General features: G+C 36.4%; 1 protein-coding gene across 19 annotated transcripts in view; it reads left to right on the forward strand.

Moving 5' to 3' along the window:
• The window catches only part of PCM1 (pericentriolar material 1), an 86,166-nt gene extending 72,387 nt beyond the window's left edge, over positions 1 to 13,779 (forward strand). For 11 of the 19 annotated variants that reach the window (XM_037526319.2, XM_037526327.2, XM_054701021.1 and 8 more), the window contains 11 exons: positions 682 to 816; positions 1,749 to 1,946; positions 3,358 to 3,420; positions 3,667 to 3,802; positions 4,372 to 4,532; positions 6,888 to 6,963; positions 7,472 to 7,728; positions 9,677 to 9,769; positions 10,146 to 10,260; positions 11,363 to 11,394; positions 11,839 to 13,779. In XM_037526319.2, coding sequence (XP_037382216.1) covers positions 682 to 816; positions 1,749 to 1,946; positions 3,358 to 3,420; positions 3,667 to 3,802; positions 4,372 to 4,532; positions 6,888 to 6,963; positions 7,472 to 7,728; positions 9,677 to 9,769; positions 10,146 to 10,260; positions 11,363 to 11,394; positions 11,839 to 11,931 — 1,359 coding nt within the window. In that variant the 3' untranslated portion in view covers positions 11,932 to 13,779. The remainder of the gene's footprint in view (positions 1 to 681; positions 817 to 1,748; positions 1,947 to 3,357; positions 3,421 to 3,666; positions 3,803 to 4,371; positions 4,533 to 6,887; positions 6,964 to 7,471; positions 7,729 to 9,676; positions 9,770 to 10,145; positions 10,261 to 11,362; positions 11,395 to 11,838) is intronic. The other 8 variants (XM_037526329.2, XM_037526336.2, XM_037526337.2 and 5 more) reach the window with 2 other exon arrangements.
• The last annotated feature ends 3,590 nt before the right edge of the window (positions 13,780 to 17,369 follow it).

Raw genomic sequence — 17,369 nt, forward strand, 5'->3', positions numbered from 1 at the left:
GTAAGCAGATCTCTCCCTCCTCCTTCCTTGTTATTCTTTATTTTATAGTGTTTTTCACTTTCAAATCCATTTAGTATTTGTTATTTTGTCTTTCTCCTCCTGCTTAAATGTAAACTCCGTGAAGTAAGAGATATTACTCTGTTTCGCTGTCTTAGAAGCAGTGCCAAGAATAGCACCTTCATATAGTAGACAGTGAATAAATAACTACATCGATGGATCATGCATACATCAGTGTATGCATTGCTTAAAAGTATGTTGGATGATTTTTCAATAAATTCATTTCTATAAATTTCACTCAGGTTAAGAAATCTGAAGGATAATAGAGGATATTGGGTAAAGGTGAGTATGGTTTTAGGAGTTAATGAAATTACCGGAACTGCAAATAGGAAGACATAATTATGGTCTGACTAGGTACAGGAAAGAAGTGATGAAAAGTATTGAATCAGCCAGTTTCTTTTACTGGCCATTATCTTCTATGATGGGTGAGAATTTGAAAACCCGTTAGCATGTGTAGAATGGGAATTGTCTATCCTTCGTAAAACAGATATTTCCAAACGTATATCTTAAAAGTTGAGAAGCATCTGTGCAAGAAAAATAAGATCTCATGTACATGTGGATCAATAATTTTAAACAATTGGTTAAGTTTATATACTAATGAATTAGGATTTTTCTTTTTCTCAGGAGCACATGGATGAAGTATGCTCTTCTCAACTTCTAACTTCAGTAAGACGGATGGTTTTGACCCTTACTCAACAAAATGATGAGAGCAAAGAGTTTGTAAAGTTCTTTCATAAACAACTTGGGAGTATATTACAGGTATGAGTTTGTATTGGTAGGATTTACCACTATGTGCCATCTGGTTAGGACTTCAGGACTACTGAATATCATAGTAGTTTGCTTATTTTCTAAATATATAGTCCATATTTTTAGAAAGAAGAAATCAGTTTAAAAATTAATAAAATAGGGGCCTCCCTGGTGACGCAGATGGTTGAGACCAGCGCTGTGGAGCTGTCCGCAGCCTCTGCAGTGCCAGTTTGATCCCTGCCCACCACAGAGCAGCCCATATGGCAGGGCAGACCTCTCCTGTTTTGCCCACTGCTCCCCTCAGCAGTGCCTGTTCTGTTCCCCGCTCTTTCTCTGGTGAATCCTCTCACCCTCCCATACATCTGGCCAGTACCCCAATTCTTGTATAAATAAATCTTTTTAAAAAATTAATAAAATATAGCAGACTTTTTCATTTAATGATGCTACATTTCATCTTGATTACAACTAAACTTTTAAACTGATTCTGAAGAAAAAGTTTACATTAGAATAACTTACAGGCTTATATAAAGGGGAAAACTTGAAAAGTACTCTAATGGTATCATTAGACTTTCTCTTTTTAGATGACTTTCATTTTTCACTTAATATACCCTGTAGTATTTATGTATCCCCTGCATAGTGTTGAAACTCTTTTGCAATTAGGAATCCTGTCTTAGTATGCACAACAGTTATATTAGGTAACTGAATTTATAGATAACACTATATTTTTTCTTCTCCTTTTGTGTATTTTTTAAGCATGATTAGCAAAATTCCTACTAAGTAGTATTCTTTAGTAATATTAGACTTTCTTTTGTAATATTAGCCTATCTTTTCTTAATAATCTAAGTATTATAATTTAAACATTGAAGTTTAAATTATAACAAAGTTATAATTTGTTATAACTTTGAAGTTTATTATAACAAAGTTATTTGGTTGTCTTTGAATAGGATTCACTGGGAAAATTTGCTGGTAGAAAACTGAAAGACTGTGGAGAAGATCTTCTAGTAGAGATATCTGAAGTGTTATTTAATGAACTGGCTTTCTTTAAACTCATGCAAGATTTGGATAATAATAGTATAACTGTTAAGCAAAGATGCAAAAGGAAAATAGAAGCAGCTGGAGTAATACAATCTTATGCCAAAGAGGTAAATGGCATTCATTTCAATTTTAGGAGTAGTTATAATTAACATATAAATGCAGTTCTTGATCATTATTAATAATTAACTCATACTTGACCTCAGCAAAAGTAGGTTTGGTGGGGTTTTTTTTGTTTTTGTTTTAGTAATACTGGTTAGATTATAAATCAGTGCATATGCTAACCACATACTGGATCTCAGGAATAACATACTACAGATCAAAAATGCAGACAGGAATTGATGCTAAATGTACACATCAGATATCCAGTTTATATTACAGTCACTCGGGTCTGCAGAGAAGACTGGATAGTTAGAATCTAGTCCTCAACCAACTACCTGGCATGGCTGTTGCCAATCTCGGCAGTTTCCCCAGAATATTTATCACCCCAGCTATGAGACTCTTTGAGGAAGGGAAATAGAGTTAAAGCAGCAAAACAAGTTGTTAATGAAAAGTAAGAGCATTCCAGGCAGACTGAACTATAAGGTAGGTTTGAGCAGTTTGGAAAACAAAGAGAAGCCAGGGAATGTAGCAACATTGAGTCAGTAAGAGTATAGGGGTCGTAGTTACTAAAATAAGGCCAAATTATGGGACCTTAGATACCATAAGAACCTTATATTTTATCCTATGATTGATAGAAAGCCTTGGGGAAATTTGAAGTAGAATGACATAATCTCATGTACAATTTAAAAGATTTGTATGGATACCCTATTAAAACAGGAATTGATGAAAGTAGAGATAGAAATAGTTGTAAGGTAATAGTCTAGGTAAGAAATGAGTCAGTGAGGCATTTTTATTGTAAATATGAATAATAAAAACAAGATGGCTTCTGATGTTCTGACATGCATTTGAGTAAGTGAAGGACCATTTACTAAGTTTGGGAAAACTGAAGAAGGATGGGGTTTTAGAAGGGAATAAAAATTTTTGGTTTGGAGTTAGTAAATTTGAGATGCCTCATATACCTAAGGAGTTGTCAGGTAGTGTTGCTTTTTGTTTTGTTTATTTAAAATATTGATAGTTAGGGCCTCCCCTGGTGGCGCAGCAGTTGAGCACTGGGCCTTGAAGCTGCCCGCAGCCTCTACAGCGCTGGTTCCATCCCCGGCCACCGGCGAGGGTCCCACATGGCACAACAGACCTCTCCTGTCTCGCCCGCTGCTCCCCTCAGCAGTATATTTCGTCATTCTGCCTGTTATGTTCTCCGCTCTGGTGAATTCTCTCACCCTCCTGCGCTTCTGACTGTACCCAGTGCTTGTGTAAATAAATAAATAAATCTTTAAAATAAATAAATAAAATATTGATAGTTAAATGAAAGAGTTGAATTCAGCTCTTTGAATCATGGTCAAAAAAGTGCATTTGTTAAAGTTTAATTGCCTTAGTGCTAAAAGTATACCCCTAAATTCTGCTTAATTGATTTGTTTATAGGCCAAAAGGATTCTTGAAGGAGATCATGGCCCACCTGTTGGAGAAATTGATGATGAAGACAAAGTATGTGTTAAGTAACTTTTGATTGAAATGATTTTGAAACAAATAACGTCAGTAGCTTTTACCTTAATTTTTAAGAGCAAAGTATATCATTATCAAATGTCCTTTCTTCTGACAAACCTTGACCTCTGTCAGAATGTTTCTTTGTATTTATTAGGTAGTGACTTACTAATTTTTATAATAGACTTATTGTATATCTTTTAAAATGTACATTCAGGAATTAATTTACTCAAATTTATTTGTGGCTAGGACAAGGATGAGACTGAAACAGTTAAACAGATTCAAACATCAGAGGTGTATGATGGTAATGGCGCCAAAAATGTGCCATCTGATGTTTCTGATCAAGAGGAAGATGAAGAAAGTGAAGAGTGTCCAGTGTCTATTAGTAAGTTTAAAGGCTTTGTATTAGAATTATACATTATTTCTTCACAGGTGGCATAATTGAAACAGTATGGTAGAGTGTAATGAATGTAGAATTAGGTATCAATTCTGAATTTGAATTCCAGTGTGACCCAAAATTATCCATCTTTACTGCACCAGTATTCTGGTAATTACTGTTCTGAAGATTTCAGATGTAAATGATACTATATATTTGCACATGCAGGTACATAAATAAATTGATAACTATTAAGATTATATGCTGAGGGCCTCCCCCGGTGGCACAGCGGTTGAGCGCTGGGTTGCGAAGCTGCCCACAGCCTCTGCAGCGCCAGTTCGATCCCCAGCCCGGGCGAGGATCCCACATGGTGCGCAGACCTCTCCTGCCGCCCGCTGCTCCCTTCAGCAGTATACTTCGTCAGTCTGCCTGCTCTGCTCCCCACTCTGGCTCTGGTGAATCCTCTCACCCTCCCGCACTTCTGACTGTACCCAGTGCTTGTATAAATAAATAAATAAATCCTTTTTTAAAAAAAAAAAAGATTATATGCTGAAAACTTACTAAAACTTGTGTATTAGATTTGTCCAAAGCTGAAACTCAAGCTTTGACCAATTATGGAAGTGGAGAAGATGAGAATGAAGATGAAGAAATAGAGGAATTTGAAGAGGGACCTGTTGATGTCCAGACTTCGCTTCAGGCTAACACTGAAACTACAGAAGAAAATGAACACGATGAGCAGGTATTCCTGGGTAGACAGACACATCTTCCTCCAGCCTTATTTTACTACTAAAAACAGATGGCAAAATTTACAGCTTTACAGATAGCAAAATTTACAGCTTCTCCATTCTCCTTTCATGGAAACCTCTTAAATGCTCTTATTGAAATCCGAAACACTAGTTATCTTTATATTTAGCAGTATTTACATCTAATAGGCTATTTTTAAATAACTGTGAGGTTACTTTAAAAGATCTGGGTTTTTAATTTATTTCATATTTTTCCTGATCATACATGGAAAAAGTATGTAACAACAACAAAAAAATCATTCCCTTTCTAACATCCACCACCCTGCTACAGAGGCCATTTTGAGTCCTGCTTTTTATACTCCTTCATAGGCTGAAGTCCGTGTGTGTGTGTGTGTGTGTATGTGTGTGTATTCATTTATATTACTAGATATCATCTGTTGACTTCCTATTAGAGTAGCTAAAGATTTTTAGGTGACTTAAACTTCTGTTCCCTGTATCCTGTATTCAGTTCTGACTTAATGATTAAGTTTAGATTTAATCAAGTTACATAACTATTACTGCTGAACTAAGCAAATAGTTTAGTCTTGTACATTTTTTCACTTGAATAATTAATTCTCAGTTTTTATTAACTTACATTCTATGAACAATACTGAAGTCTGCCCTCATATCAACCGCTCAGAATCTTCTACATGAACCAGTTTGTTGTTTTTGTCCGAGCACAACCCCTTCCTGCTCAATTCAAGATTTGGCTCTTTTTTAAACCTGCTGAAATGTTGGGAATCCCCTTTGTCATTCTTCTTCATTATATCTGTTTCTGGAATCCAAGCTTTGTCTTTCCTTTCTTAGAATATCAACTTACTTGAAGGAGCTTATTCTACAGTAACTAAGAAAGAATATTTAAGATATTCTAAGGCTATCTTGGTTTGTTCCTTGTTGAAAAGCATTTTCCCTCCAGTCTTTGAAGTCACTGTTTGTCTTCTGATTTCCAGTGCTGTTGTTGAGAAGTCCAATGCCTTTCATAGTTCTTACCTTTTGTGTATACATTTTTTACTTTCTAAATCTACCTTTTCTGCAAGATCCTCCACCCCCTGAAATTTTATAAGAGTACACATTGTTCTTTCATTCATTATGCTGGGTACTCAGTAAGCCTTTTTCATCTAAATTATATCCTTCAGTTTGGTAAATTCCATTTTGTTTATTCTCCATCATTTTCTCTTTTCTTTCCTACTGAAATTACTATCAGATATTATTAGCCCTCACAGACTGAACTTTTAATTTTCCCCTCTCTTCCTTTATCCTTCTGTTTTACTTTCTGGGAGATTTCCTTGATCCTAACATTCACATGAAATTTTATCTCAGATGTCATATTTTTAACTTCTAAATACTTTTTTTCCCTTGATTGTTACTTTCTTATATTACCTTTCCTTCATAGAAGCCATTTTTCTTCTCTTACCTTCTCTTGGGTTTACATTAAAGAATGATAAAACCAATGGTTGAGGTTCTTTCAGGCTTCACTCTAGGGCAGTTGAGTAGACAGCTAGCTTTTTGAAAGATACAGTCAGTGTTATTATATTTATTAGTCTTTTTTCTGCAGTGGTTTCGTTTCTCCAGTCTCCTGGCTGGGACTGTTGGTATTTTGGAACGAGATATGTGGATGTTGAGGGTCCCATCATTATATAGACTAAATCCTTCTGTTTTCATTATAACACCCTGTCCTTAGTCAGACTTTGTGCACCCTACCCCCTAGCCCTGATGGTCCCCAGATTTGAGTTTCATTAGTTTAATTTCTTCAAATTACAACCTCCCATTTTCTGTTGCAGTTGGAGGAGAGAACCTAATTGTTCCTATTGTCCTTAAACAGCTTCAGCCTGCCACCACTGCCCCTTTTCATTTCCAACTTCCTCTCTAACACTGTATTCCTTCCTTCTTAGTATCTGCTACTTCCAGCTTTGAGGTGAATCTCAACTTTCATTCTCTCCTCCTGATGAAGTTACTTAGCTTTGTTCATCTTTCTCCCCTCTTGATCAGTTCCATTTCCATTTAATTAATAGCTACATATATATATATACAGGTATCTTTTAATTTCATTGAAGTGGAGTCTGGTCTTCGGGGAAATTATTGTGGAGGCCATTGCATTCTAGCTCTGTATTATTTTGAGGCTATTTAAGAATGAAACCTTTATATTGACGATCTTGAAATTGTACCCACAGTCTCCTCCTTAAAACACTTTTAGATTGTAAAATCCCTTGATTTCATGAAAATCTCAGGTTGGACAAAAACTACACACTGCTAACTATCTCCTGTATGGCGATCCATGTATTTTCTATTATGACATGCCTTTTTCCTTCTAGGTTCTACAACATGACTTTGGAAAATCGGCAGAAAGCAAACGTGTCCCATCGGAACAAGAACCTGTTACTCGTAAAGGTAAGAGATCTAAATAGTCAATTGTAAGATACTCTAAAAGTGCCTTTCTGGGCTTAAATACTAAAATTTAAATTCTTAGCTAATATAATTTTTTTTTTAATTTTTTTTTTAGCTAATATAATTTTGAAGGTAATGTGTCTTTTTTCTACCCAAATCTTTTTAGAAAACAATGGCTTTGTTTCTCCAAATTGCTTTCAAAGATAGGCTGACGTGTATTTTAAAAACACTGAAAAATTCTGTAAAGACATTGTTAGATACAAATGTGGAGGAATTTTTAAAATACCCATTGAAGTCTACATCATTAAAAATTGAATGGATTCTAGGACTATGATTTTTAAAACATTCTCAAGATGATTAATTTGGCAGCCATTGATAAGGAAAATTTGTAGTTGCCTTTTCTTTTAGGTCTTAAGTAAATTATATTCATATACATTGTCTTATTTGGAGCAATAGAAAAATTTAACAACTGTTGTGTTACACTAATGTTAATATTTTCTTTTGATGACAGATAACCAAGATAGTGTTCCTGTAAAACCCTGTTACCTCAATATCTTGGAAAATGAGCAATCTCTAAATGGCACTGTTCAAAAGGATTTGCTTACTACCATTGAGTCACCTAAACAGCCTAACCCTTTGCCATTACCTTTAACTGAAACTGAAACCGTAGTGCCTAAAGTCAAAGAAGTTAAATCTGCTCAGGAAACTCCTGAAAGCTCTCTGGCTGGAAGTCCTGATACTGAATCTCCAGTGTTAGTGAATGACTATGTATGTATCCTTGACATTTGTCAATATTTTTGCATCTCATTTTGTGCATATGTCTTCATTTGCATGTTAACATTTTCAGCATTTAAACATTATCCATTTTGTGCTCAGGTTTAGAAATTTTCACGTTCTTATTTCTTACTCAAACTTACTTTAAACTTGAACAGAAGCGTGATAGTGAATTAAAATAATCCCCTCAAACCCTAAAAGCTTATACTTTTTGTGATTTTTGAGAACCAAAGAGAGATGAGTTTTTAGATGGCAACCTTGAATTCACTTCTGGTTCCTCTCTGATGAAAGGGTGATGATACATGAGTCAAAATTTAATCTCTTAACTCTTACCCACACATGACTTCTCAAGTACTTAAAACATTTCATAAATCTTTATTTCATAAATCTTTGGTAAATCAAAAGTTTATACTTGGGATGGGAAATAAAATATGACAGGAGTCCTTTTCTCTATATAGTGAATGACAAATATGTTAGCATGTGTGCACTTAGTATATCAGTAGATAAGTTTAGTTTTACTCTGAATCTGTTTCAATTTAACTTTATAGCAAGTAGGTTTTTTTTAATCTTTGAAGGTTGTATATGTTTTATTTACTTGTCAGCAAAAATGAAGGGCTTTATGACAATGCACTTTTAGGTCTAAGAAATATGTTCATATATTCTTTTATTTAACATCAATTTTTCCCTAATACGTATTTACAATTACAACTTTGTAATTTCTCAGAATGGGAATTTCCTTCAAAAACATAAGTAAAAAGATGGACCTCCCTTGGTGGCACAAGGGGTTCAATCTCAGCACTATGAAGCTGTTTCCAACTACTGCAGCACGAGGTCAATCCCCTGCCAGGGAGCTACCTACATGGTGCAGCAGACCTCTCCTGTCTTGCCCGCTGCACCCCTTAGCAGTGGATTTCAGTAGATCTGCCTGTTCTGCTCCCCACTTTGTCTCTGGTGAATTCTCTCACCTCCTGCACCTGTGGCCTGCACCTCAGCTCTTGTATGCATAAATAAGTCTTTTAAAAAAAAAAAGTAAAAAGAATATCTCATTTAACTGTTTTATTTGTTTGCTTCACTACCAGTGAGACTATACATCTAAAATTAAAAGTTACCTGTTAGATTTATTCTTATTATCATCTGATGAGTGGTAGAGTTCCTATAGGAACGCATTCAATTGAAATGAGGTCAAAGTTAGATTAGAAAGATCTAGAATTTGAATCTTAGGTTTTAATACAAGGAAATAAGATGGTCAAAGTCACGGGATGTAAAGATGAATCTGATTATATTGATACATTGTCAGGGAAATCATGTTAGGCTCCATTATCATAAATACAAAATAGGATCTGAGTGAGAGAGAAATGGGTGAGAGATGTTGCAAGAAAAAGAAAAACTACTAGGTTTCCACCTGGGTAACTGGTAGAATGATGATACTTTGAAAACCAAGAAGGAGAACTAAAAGGATAATTAAAAATTCAGGTTTCAGAAAAATGAGGTGATCAGAAAGAATTACTAAATTCATACCTCTTCTTTATTTCAGCCTTCACAGTATTTGATAATTAAATGTCTGTAAATGTTTCCTTATATTCTGCTAGTACAGCTCTGATGCATTCTGCAAACAAGTGAATTGTTCTTGTAAAGTATTTAAGCCTTCAGTATTAACTACTTACTTTTCAATATTTCCTTCAGTATTAACTACTTCCTTCCAACTAACCTTTTGATTTTTTAAATGGGCACAGGAAAAAACAACCATATGCTCACAGCTGCAAGTGTGTAGCTCTGTCTTGAACTCTAGATTTCTGTTTTATTCATAGAGCTGAAGGAAACCAAATATAGTTACTGATAGATACTTAGTAAAGAATCCCTTTCTTGGCATGGATAACTGGTTTAGATCCAGAGATAGAGCAGATAGCTTTCATTAAATACGTATATATAATTTATCTTCCAGGAAGCTGAGTCTGGTAATATAAGTCAAAAATCTGATGAAGAAGACTTTGTAAAAGTTGAAGATTTACCACTTAAACTGACAATATATTCAGAGGTATTTGATTCTCTTTAATTAAACTTGTCTTTATATAACAGTTATTGTTGGGCCTTCTGGGTGACACAGGGGTTAAAGACTCAGCACTATCAAGCTGTCACCAGCCACTGCAGCCTGAGTTCGATCCCCAGCCAGGGAGCTGACCCACATGAAGCAGCAGACCTCTCCTGTCTTGCCCTCTGCTCCCCTCAGCAGTGTATTTCAGTCCATCTGCCTGTTCTGTTCCCCACTTTGTCTGGTGAATCCTCTTACCTACCCCCCACCACCTCTGGCTACACACAGTTCTTGTATGCAAAAATAAGTTAAGTTTTTTTTAAAAAGACAAACAAATATTGTTAAGATGAAACATGATTGTGAATTTTTCTTCATACCAAAGGCAGATTTAAGGAAGAAAATGGTAGAAGAGGAACAGAAAAACCATTTATCTGGTGAAATATGTGAAATGCAGACTGAAGAACTAGCTGGGAATTCTCAGACACTAAAAGAACCTGGTAAGAGTTATCAGTGTTAGCCATATTATACTGGAAGTTTACTGAATCTTGATACCATCATTTTATTTACTTTTTTAAATGTGCTGTTTGTATCAGGGAGGTTTGAGCCCAAACATTAGAAAGGAAGATTATTGAGAACTTTTAGTTCAGCTGCCTAATGTAAAATTATATTAGATTTTTAAATCTTCCATTTTAGCAAAATAATATACCTGCATTGTTTAAGAAAAAGATACAAAAGAGTTAATGATAATTACCAAGGGCCTATTACTTTTAATTACTATTTTTTAGTGCTGTAAGGGAGACCTTCTGTATCTGTAAATATTTTTATAATTTTTCTTAATGAAAAAAATTGGGGAGCCTGCCTGGTGGTGCCGTGGTTGAGCGCTGGGTTGCGAAGCTGCCAGCAGCTTCTGCAGTGCCGGGTTCGATCCCCGGCTGCTCCCTGGCCACCGGAGGAGGGTCCCACATGGCGCGCAGACCTCTCCTGCCGCCCGCTGCTCCCCTCAGCAGTGTACTTCGGTCCTTCTGCCTGCTCTGCTCCCCACTGTGGCTCTGGTGAATTCTCTCACCCTCCCACGCTTCTGACTGTACCCAGTGCTTGTATAAATAAATAAACTTAAAAAAAAAATTGGGGTATCTTGTCTCCCTTCTGAAAAGTGACTTAAATATAGACCTACCTCTCCCTCTTACAGGGCTCATATATTTTGCTCCCTTTGTTATTTTAAGTAGAACATTTCCTAGTTCTGTCTGTCACCTTTGGTCATTATCCAACTATTCCTTCTGCTTCCTTCCACCTTTCTCTGTTCTGTTTTACTCATATTCTTACATTAAGGTTATTAAAGTGAACAAAATTATTTTTTGTTTTGTAACTGTGATAATTAAATCTTCCATAATCTTTTGAGGATGAGTCTACATAAATATTCATTGCAGAGCCAAGCGATCTCCACAGATTTCCTTTATGGATCTGCGAGCACAACCATTGGCCAACTCAAAGGAGAATAATTCTTGCATCATACTCAAGGGATTTTTTCTGTTATTCTCTATCAATTTATCCATTAGTTAAAATCATATATAATACCATGTTTATTTTTGTTTGTCCTAGAAATGGGGAGAAGAGAAGGGCAGATCATTCAGGTATCAAACATTTCATTTCCCAGTCTTCGGCCGGTTTTGTCTACATCTCAACTGCTCCATTCGCAGTGTCTGGGCTGCAGTGTCCGGGCTGCAGTGTCCTCCACTCTCTCTGCTCCCACCTGTTTTGAAGAGCCTGAAATTTGTTGATAACTCATGTTGTTCTCTGACAGCCACTCTTTATTGATCTGCATTTATTCATTTTTATAATTTTTTCCCTTTTTTTCTACTGGGTTTCTTGAGAGACAAATAGTATATTTTCAGCCTGCCATTTTAAAACAGAAGTTCTCTCCTACCCTTTAACTCGTAAATTACTGTTTCCTTTGTAATTAAAAATGAAAGTTCTTAATGGAAGATAACATTAAATTCTGATGTAATGCCTCAATTTAGTGAATGATTTATAAGACTGGTTTTCTGTTTTTTTTTTTTTTTTTTTTTTTTTTTCAGAAACTGTTGGAGCCCAAAGTATATGAGATGTCTTCAGAGACTCATCTAACTCTCTACAAAAGTCGATACATACATGAAAATGGCACTAAATAAACATGTTTTGATCTGTGTAAAAATGTAAATTAGTTTGACACTGCATTTTTGATAGGTGTGCTAATTTCTGCCCATGGCAGTTTAAAACATCAGATACTGAGTTTTCAACAGATTCAAGCCTTGATACACTGTGGGGTTTCTTTTTTTTTTTTTTTTTTTTTTTTTCAGTCTTGATTTTTATTTCCCATTGTGATGTTTAGTAATGTTAAATTTAAAAAGTAGTTTTAAATAAAGGTTGAACTTATCTGTAAAGTATCATTTTTGGAAATTATGTTGAATCCTATACAGCAAGTTACTGCTCTGTGTAAGTAGGCTATTTAGAAGAGAGCAATGGTTGGATTAGAGAAATGTACTATTTATTATATAGCCTAGCCATTAGGCCAGGCTTCCAAATAATGCCAGTGTTGCTGCTATTGGGTCTAATGTTCTTTTAGATACCTGCATGTCTTATTCCTGTGTAAGAATAGGGCAGGTTATCTGTGAAGTTATTGTAGAATATATATTAATATTCTATTCAAATTGGATAATACCTTAACTTTAGAACACATATCCTTAGTACCTACAACTTAATTATCTATTAGACAAATTCTTGGAGAATTTCAACTCCTATCTGTTACCACAGTCTTAAAAAGAAAGTTTTATATAATTAGGGAGTATTTCTGCACTGAAAAGTAACATTATGATTAATTTTAAATGAAACCAAACTCTTACAAGAAGGGATTAATAAAACTAAATTTATGTACCAGTGCATTATAGTTCTGTATGCTTTCAACAAATTTTCCTTTGGGATGATAGTTCAAGACTACAGAATAGCAATTGCTTCTGTGTGTAGTGAGAGAGAAGCAGGTTCACAAAGGAAGTATTGAGTATTGAAAATCTGTATGACTTCATCATTAAGTAAATCAGCTTTCAAAAGGTAGTTTACTTTTAGATCCCAAACTTTCCTTATACCAGTGAGGCTTCACAGAGCCAGTTAACAATTAGGTCAACTTTACAGATTCTTCCTTGAATAATATAGGAAGAATTAGTTCCAAGTGGTCTTCTAAATTTGCTAACAAATGATTGAAATACCCCATTAGAATTTGGTTTGGTATTCCTTTAAAATTTCTGACTTCCCTGATACCTGTGTAGATTGACAATGTCCAGTCAGGGAGTATTAAGTGAGGATTTCCCTGTGAGAATATTTTCTGTGTTGCTATTTAAATTATGTAAGCTATATCTCCGGCTTTTAACGTCAGTAAAACCTATTCCAGATAACTGTCATTCCAGAATCAGGAATTCATATGCAGTTTGCCTGCCTTCAGGAAAATTGAAAAATAAGATATATGTATACTCAAATTTGTTTCCTAGACTCTAAGCAGGAAGAGAGGAAAACTTCCTTTTGGCACTCAAGCCAAGCCTTACATATTACAGCTGTGTCTCTCTCTCTCTGCATGCATATTAAAGATTGATAGAGTGAAAGAATTGTACTTACATCTTAGTTATTACTGAAGTACCTATGAACCTTATCAATTTTGTTTATTTGACTTGTGTTATAGCTGCTATAATCTAGTCTGTTTTCTGTTTTAGTAGATAATTTTAAAATACGGCTTATGAGCAGGTAACTTGTTCAATGTTTTCTCTGGTAACTACTATTAGAGTTACCCATTAAATATTCCAGTTTAATTTTAAGTTTAAAAATTTGGATAGATATAAAAGAGAGAAATGGTTAAAACAAGTAAGAGAGAACCTTATGTAGGTTAAGATAATACCTAAAATAGTGAGATAGCCAGACTTTGTATTTTGTAACATTCACTTTGGGTAAATGCTTTTTCACTGTTAATAAATGTATATCCTACATATAATTCTGAATCGCTTTTTTATTTAAATTGACACCATGACTTGGAACTAATTCCATAATTATTACATATTTGATGATCTTTAGTAAAATCAAGGTCTGGAAAATTATGACATTGACTAGTCAGAGAAAAGATTAAACTTGAGATCATTTTTCTGGCAGTGTAGCTATGCTCTACTTCTATTGTACATGTTGTGTAGACAACATTCTCATATTTACTCAAAGAGGCTGCCATTTTTCTTGCCAAAGAAATAGTTATTGGGTTTCACTGTAAAAATCTCAGTCCCCTGAGCTTGCCTGGAAGAGCCAGCATATCCTGCACAACTCCTTATACTTTGCTGTCTTGCATCTCGTTTCTGCCTCAGATTCACTGATGTCCCTGACTCATTTTCCATTAAGGAACAGAGTCCTTTGCCTACAGATGACTTTGGTTCATATATAAAATGTTTTAATTATCTCATCAGTTCTTTACATCTGCTCAGACTCAGAAATGTATCCACTACAGAAGGACTGGCTGATTTATTTTAAAAACTATTCACAGCATAGTTTGAGTACAATACTTCTCAAATGCTCTTTCCTGCCTTCAGACATTTCCTGACTATACTTGTTATTTCCAATATGTAGGACTAGCAAATTACATATGATTAATTTAAATAATGTAGTTGTAAAAACTAAGTTATTTTTGCTAGAAATCTTCCCCTTTAATGACTTGTAGAATGCAGCTGCCTGCTTGAGGTCATTCTGTTGATGAAATGACATGAAAGGGCTTTGAAAAACACAAAGTGCTATACCAATTCACTGTAGTAGTCAACATTTGTGCTAAATCACTTTTATTGGGCCCGTGGACACTTGATTTAGGGCTACCCCATCTGTCACCCCTTCACCTGTTACCTCACTATAATTAGTCTTCCTAGAAGTAGAATAAGCACTTCATTCTATCAGTGAAGTAGTGCTCATGGACATGCTTTGATGACAAGTGCTGTTCAAATGTAAGATGTCTGTCTACATTGGAGAAAGGCACAGGGAAAAAAGGAGGTAAGATAGTCCTCAAACTGCAACTCAGTGGTGAGGTTTTTGCTTAGTATTTATCAAATGTAATTATTTACATCTTTCAAAAGAATTAAAATTGGAAATTAAAAAACATGGATAGTTTATTAAAATGATAGTGAACAGATTGTTGAGAAACTTCTTTCTCAACAAAATTGTGATTTTAAAAATTGGGATTAAAGCTCCATGTGACCTCAACTTTTGTCAATCATTTCATGATTTAGGGAGCCACTGGCAAAGTGGAAAAGATGCATCTACCCCTCTCTAGTCTACCTTCTTCCAAGTTTGCTGGCACCCTGAGCTTCCCAAAGCCTGAAGCTAAGTGTCAACTCTAAGGTGTTTTGGGGCTAGCTGCTTACTATTGAAATTGGATCCTAGGTTTCTCCTTTGGGCAGAGAATGAGGGGTAGCCCAGGAACCCCCACCTACTCTCAATAGTTTCTGCCATCCACTGCATCAAGACAAAACAGACTAGTGCATTAGACCTTCAATAGAAAGGAACTTTAATGTAATTAGTGTGCAATAGAAGGAAAGAACAGATAAAATAGTTTCCACATGAAACACAAAGTTGACCATCCCCTCACGGGTAAATGCACAGCCAAACAGGGTTGGCCCAAAGCAGGGCCACTGAGGCCTGAAAGTTTGCCACAAGTCTAAGGAACTTTCTGGTGGGAACCATAGGAAAGGGGCAGAAGGAGCCAGTCAAGTCTGAGAGGAAAAGAACCAAATCCAAATCAAAATAAAGGTTGCCATTGTCCGCCTCCCCACAGGTCTCACCCATGTCTCTTTCAAGTGTTTCCTTTCATGTCCCCCAAGTCCCTGGTACAAGTCCAAGGCCAAGAAGCAAGCACAGCTTCTTCACATGTCTCTCTGCTTCCGGTGTCTCTCCCAGGTCCCCTTCTTGATCTCCTTCCTATTCCCAGTTCTCTCTTCCCTGCCCAGCTTCACCCTTCCTTGGGGTGGCACAGGGAACCTGGAGCCTCCCCTTTCCCTGGGGATTGCCCTGTTACACTCTCTTAAATCCAAATCTGTAAGTTTTTCCTAAAAAACACCAACTCTATCTGGGGCAAAGATCTGGATGACAAAGCTTTTAATACCTTAAAGGAGAGCCCAATGAATCGCCTGCCCTTGGAATTCCCAATTATCAGCTTCCCTTTTCTTATTGCATATGGAAAGGAACCGAATGCCTTTGGGTTACTCACCACAAAACCACGGTATGCTAGCCAGCTGCCGGACCCTGCAGCCCAGGGACATCCCCCTGGCCTTTGAGCCATCCCTCCTTCACCTTTTGAATAAGGTCACTGAGGAAACAGTTGTAGGATGATCTTAATCCATTTTTGGATGTGAAGCCCTTCTTTATTCTAACCACGCCCAACCCTTTCAACTTGCCATTCTTCAAAGTCTTAAATTTGCTTCTTTTCCTTCATTACCAACAAAATCCCTCAACACTATTGAACACGAAGAGGTCACTTCCTAACCCTTCTGATGGTTTACAGGAACATCTGACTAATGCTGACTTTCTCAGAATAGACTGATGGTTCATTTAGAAGGTGTTGACAAATATTGTGTTGGATATGCAACCTCAACACCTGTGATGTAACTGAGGCAGAACCCTCGCCTTTGGCTACTACAAACTTAATTACATACATTTCCTCAGGCCTGACCCTGCCAAGGGCAACATAGTCAACATTTATGCTGACTAGACAGGCCTTGGGAACAGCTCATGATTTTGGAGTGGGAAGCAACATGGTTTTCTTATTTCCAGCAGAGAAGAAAATAAACTACCCTAACGTTCAGGAATTATTAGATGCCATTCTTTTACCCGCTCCTTTAGCTATTACTAAGCTCCTGGAGCATTCTAGACTTTACTCTCTAGAAGCTAAGAGCAGTTCCCTTACTGACCTTTCTGCAAGGAAGCTGCACTTAGAGGGACCAAGAGCAGTCCAATCTGCCATGGTCCAAATGAGGTAGAACAGGAACTTAGCATAAAGGCTGCAACCTGCTTTCACTGCCCTTATCTAGCATTTCTGAAAAGCAGCTACACACACTCCAGAACCAAGCCAACCCAAATACTCGTGTCCTTTTAGTTATCTTATACCTGGTGCCACTAGTTGTAAAAACTTCTATCTTATCTAATGAACAGGAAGGGTCTGTGGTTCTTGTTAAACCAACTGGTCAACTCTTATTACCCTTAGCTGTAAATTCCTGCTTCTTTTGTTAAAGGAAACTGGCCAAATCCCATTATTCCATCTATAAGTCCCCTGCCCCCTCAAAAAAGCATATATCAACATCCTCAAGACTCAGGAGCAGGGCCTCCCTGGTGGCCAAGGGGTTAAGATGCAACCTATGCAGCTTAAGTTCGATACCCCAGCCAGGGAGCTACACACATGGCACAGCAGACCTCTCCTGTCTCGCCTGCTGCTCCCCTCAGCAACGTATTTCAGTCTGCCTGTTGTTCATCAGTCTGGTGAATCCTCTCACCCCCCACACCTCTGGCCTGTACCACAGCTCTTGTATGCATAAATAAATAAATCTTTAAAAACAAACTCAAGGAG

Source organism: Talpa occidentalis, unplaced genomic scaffold (genome assembly GCF_014898055.3).
Source record: "Talpa occidentalis isolate TD23 unplaced genomic scaffold, MPIMG_talOcc4v2.1 talOcc4.4, whole genome shotgun sequence".
Taxonomy (NCBI): Eukaryota; Metazoa; Chordata; class Mammalia; order Eulipotyphla; family Talpidae; genus Talpa; species Talpa occidentalis.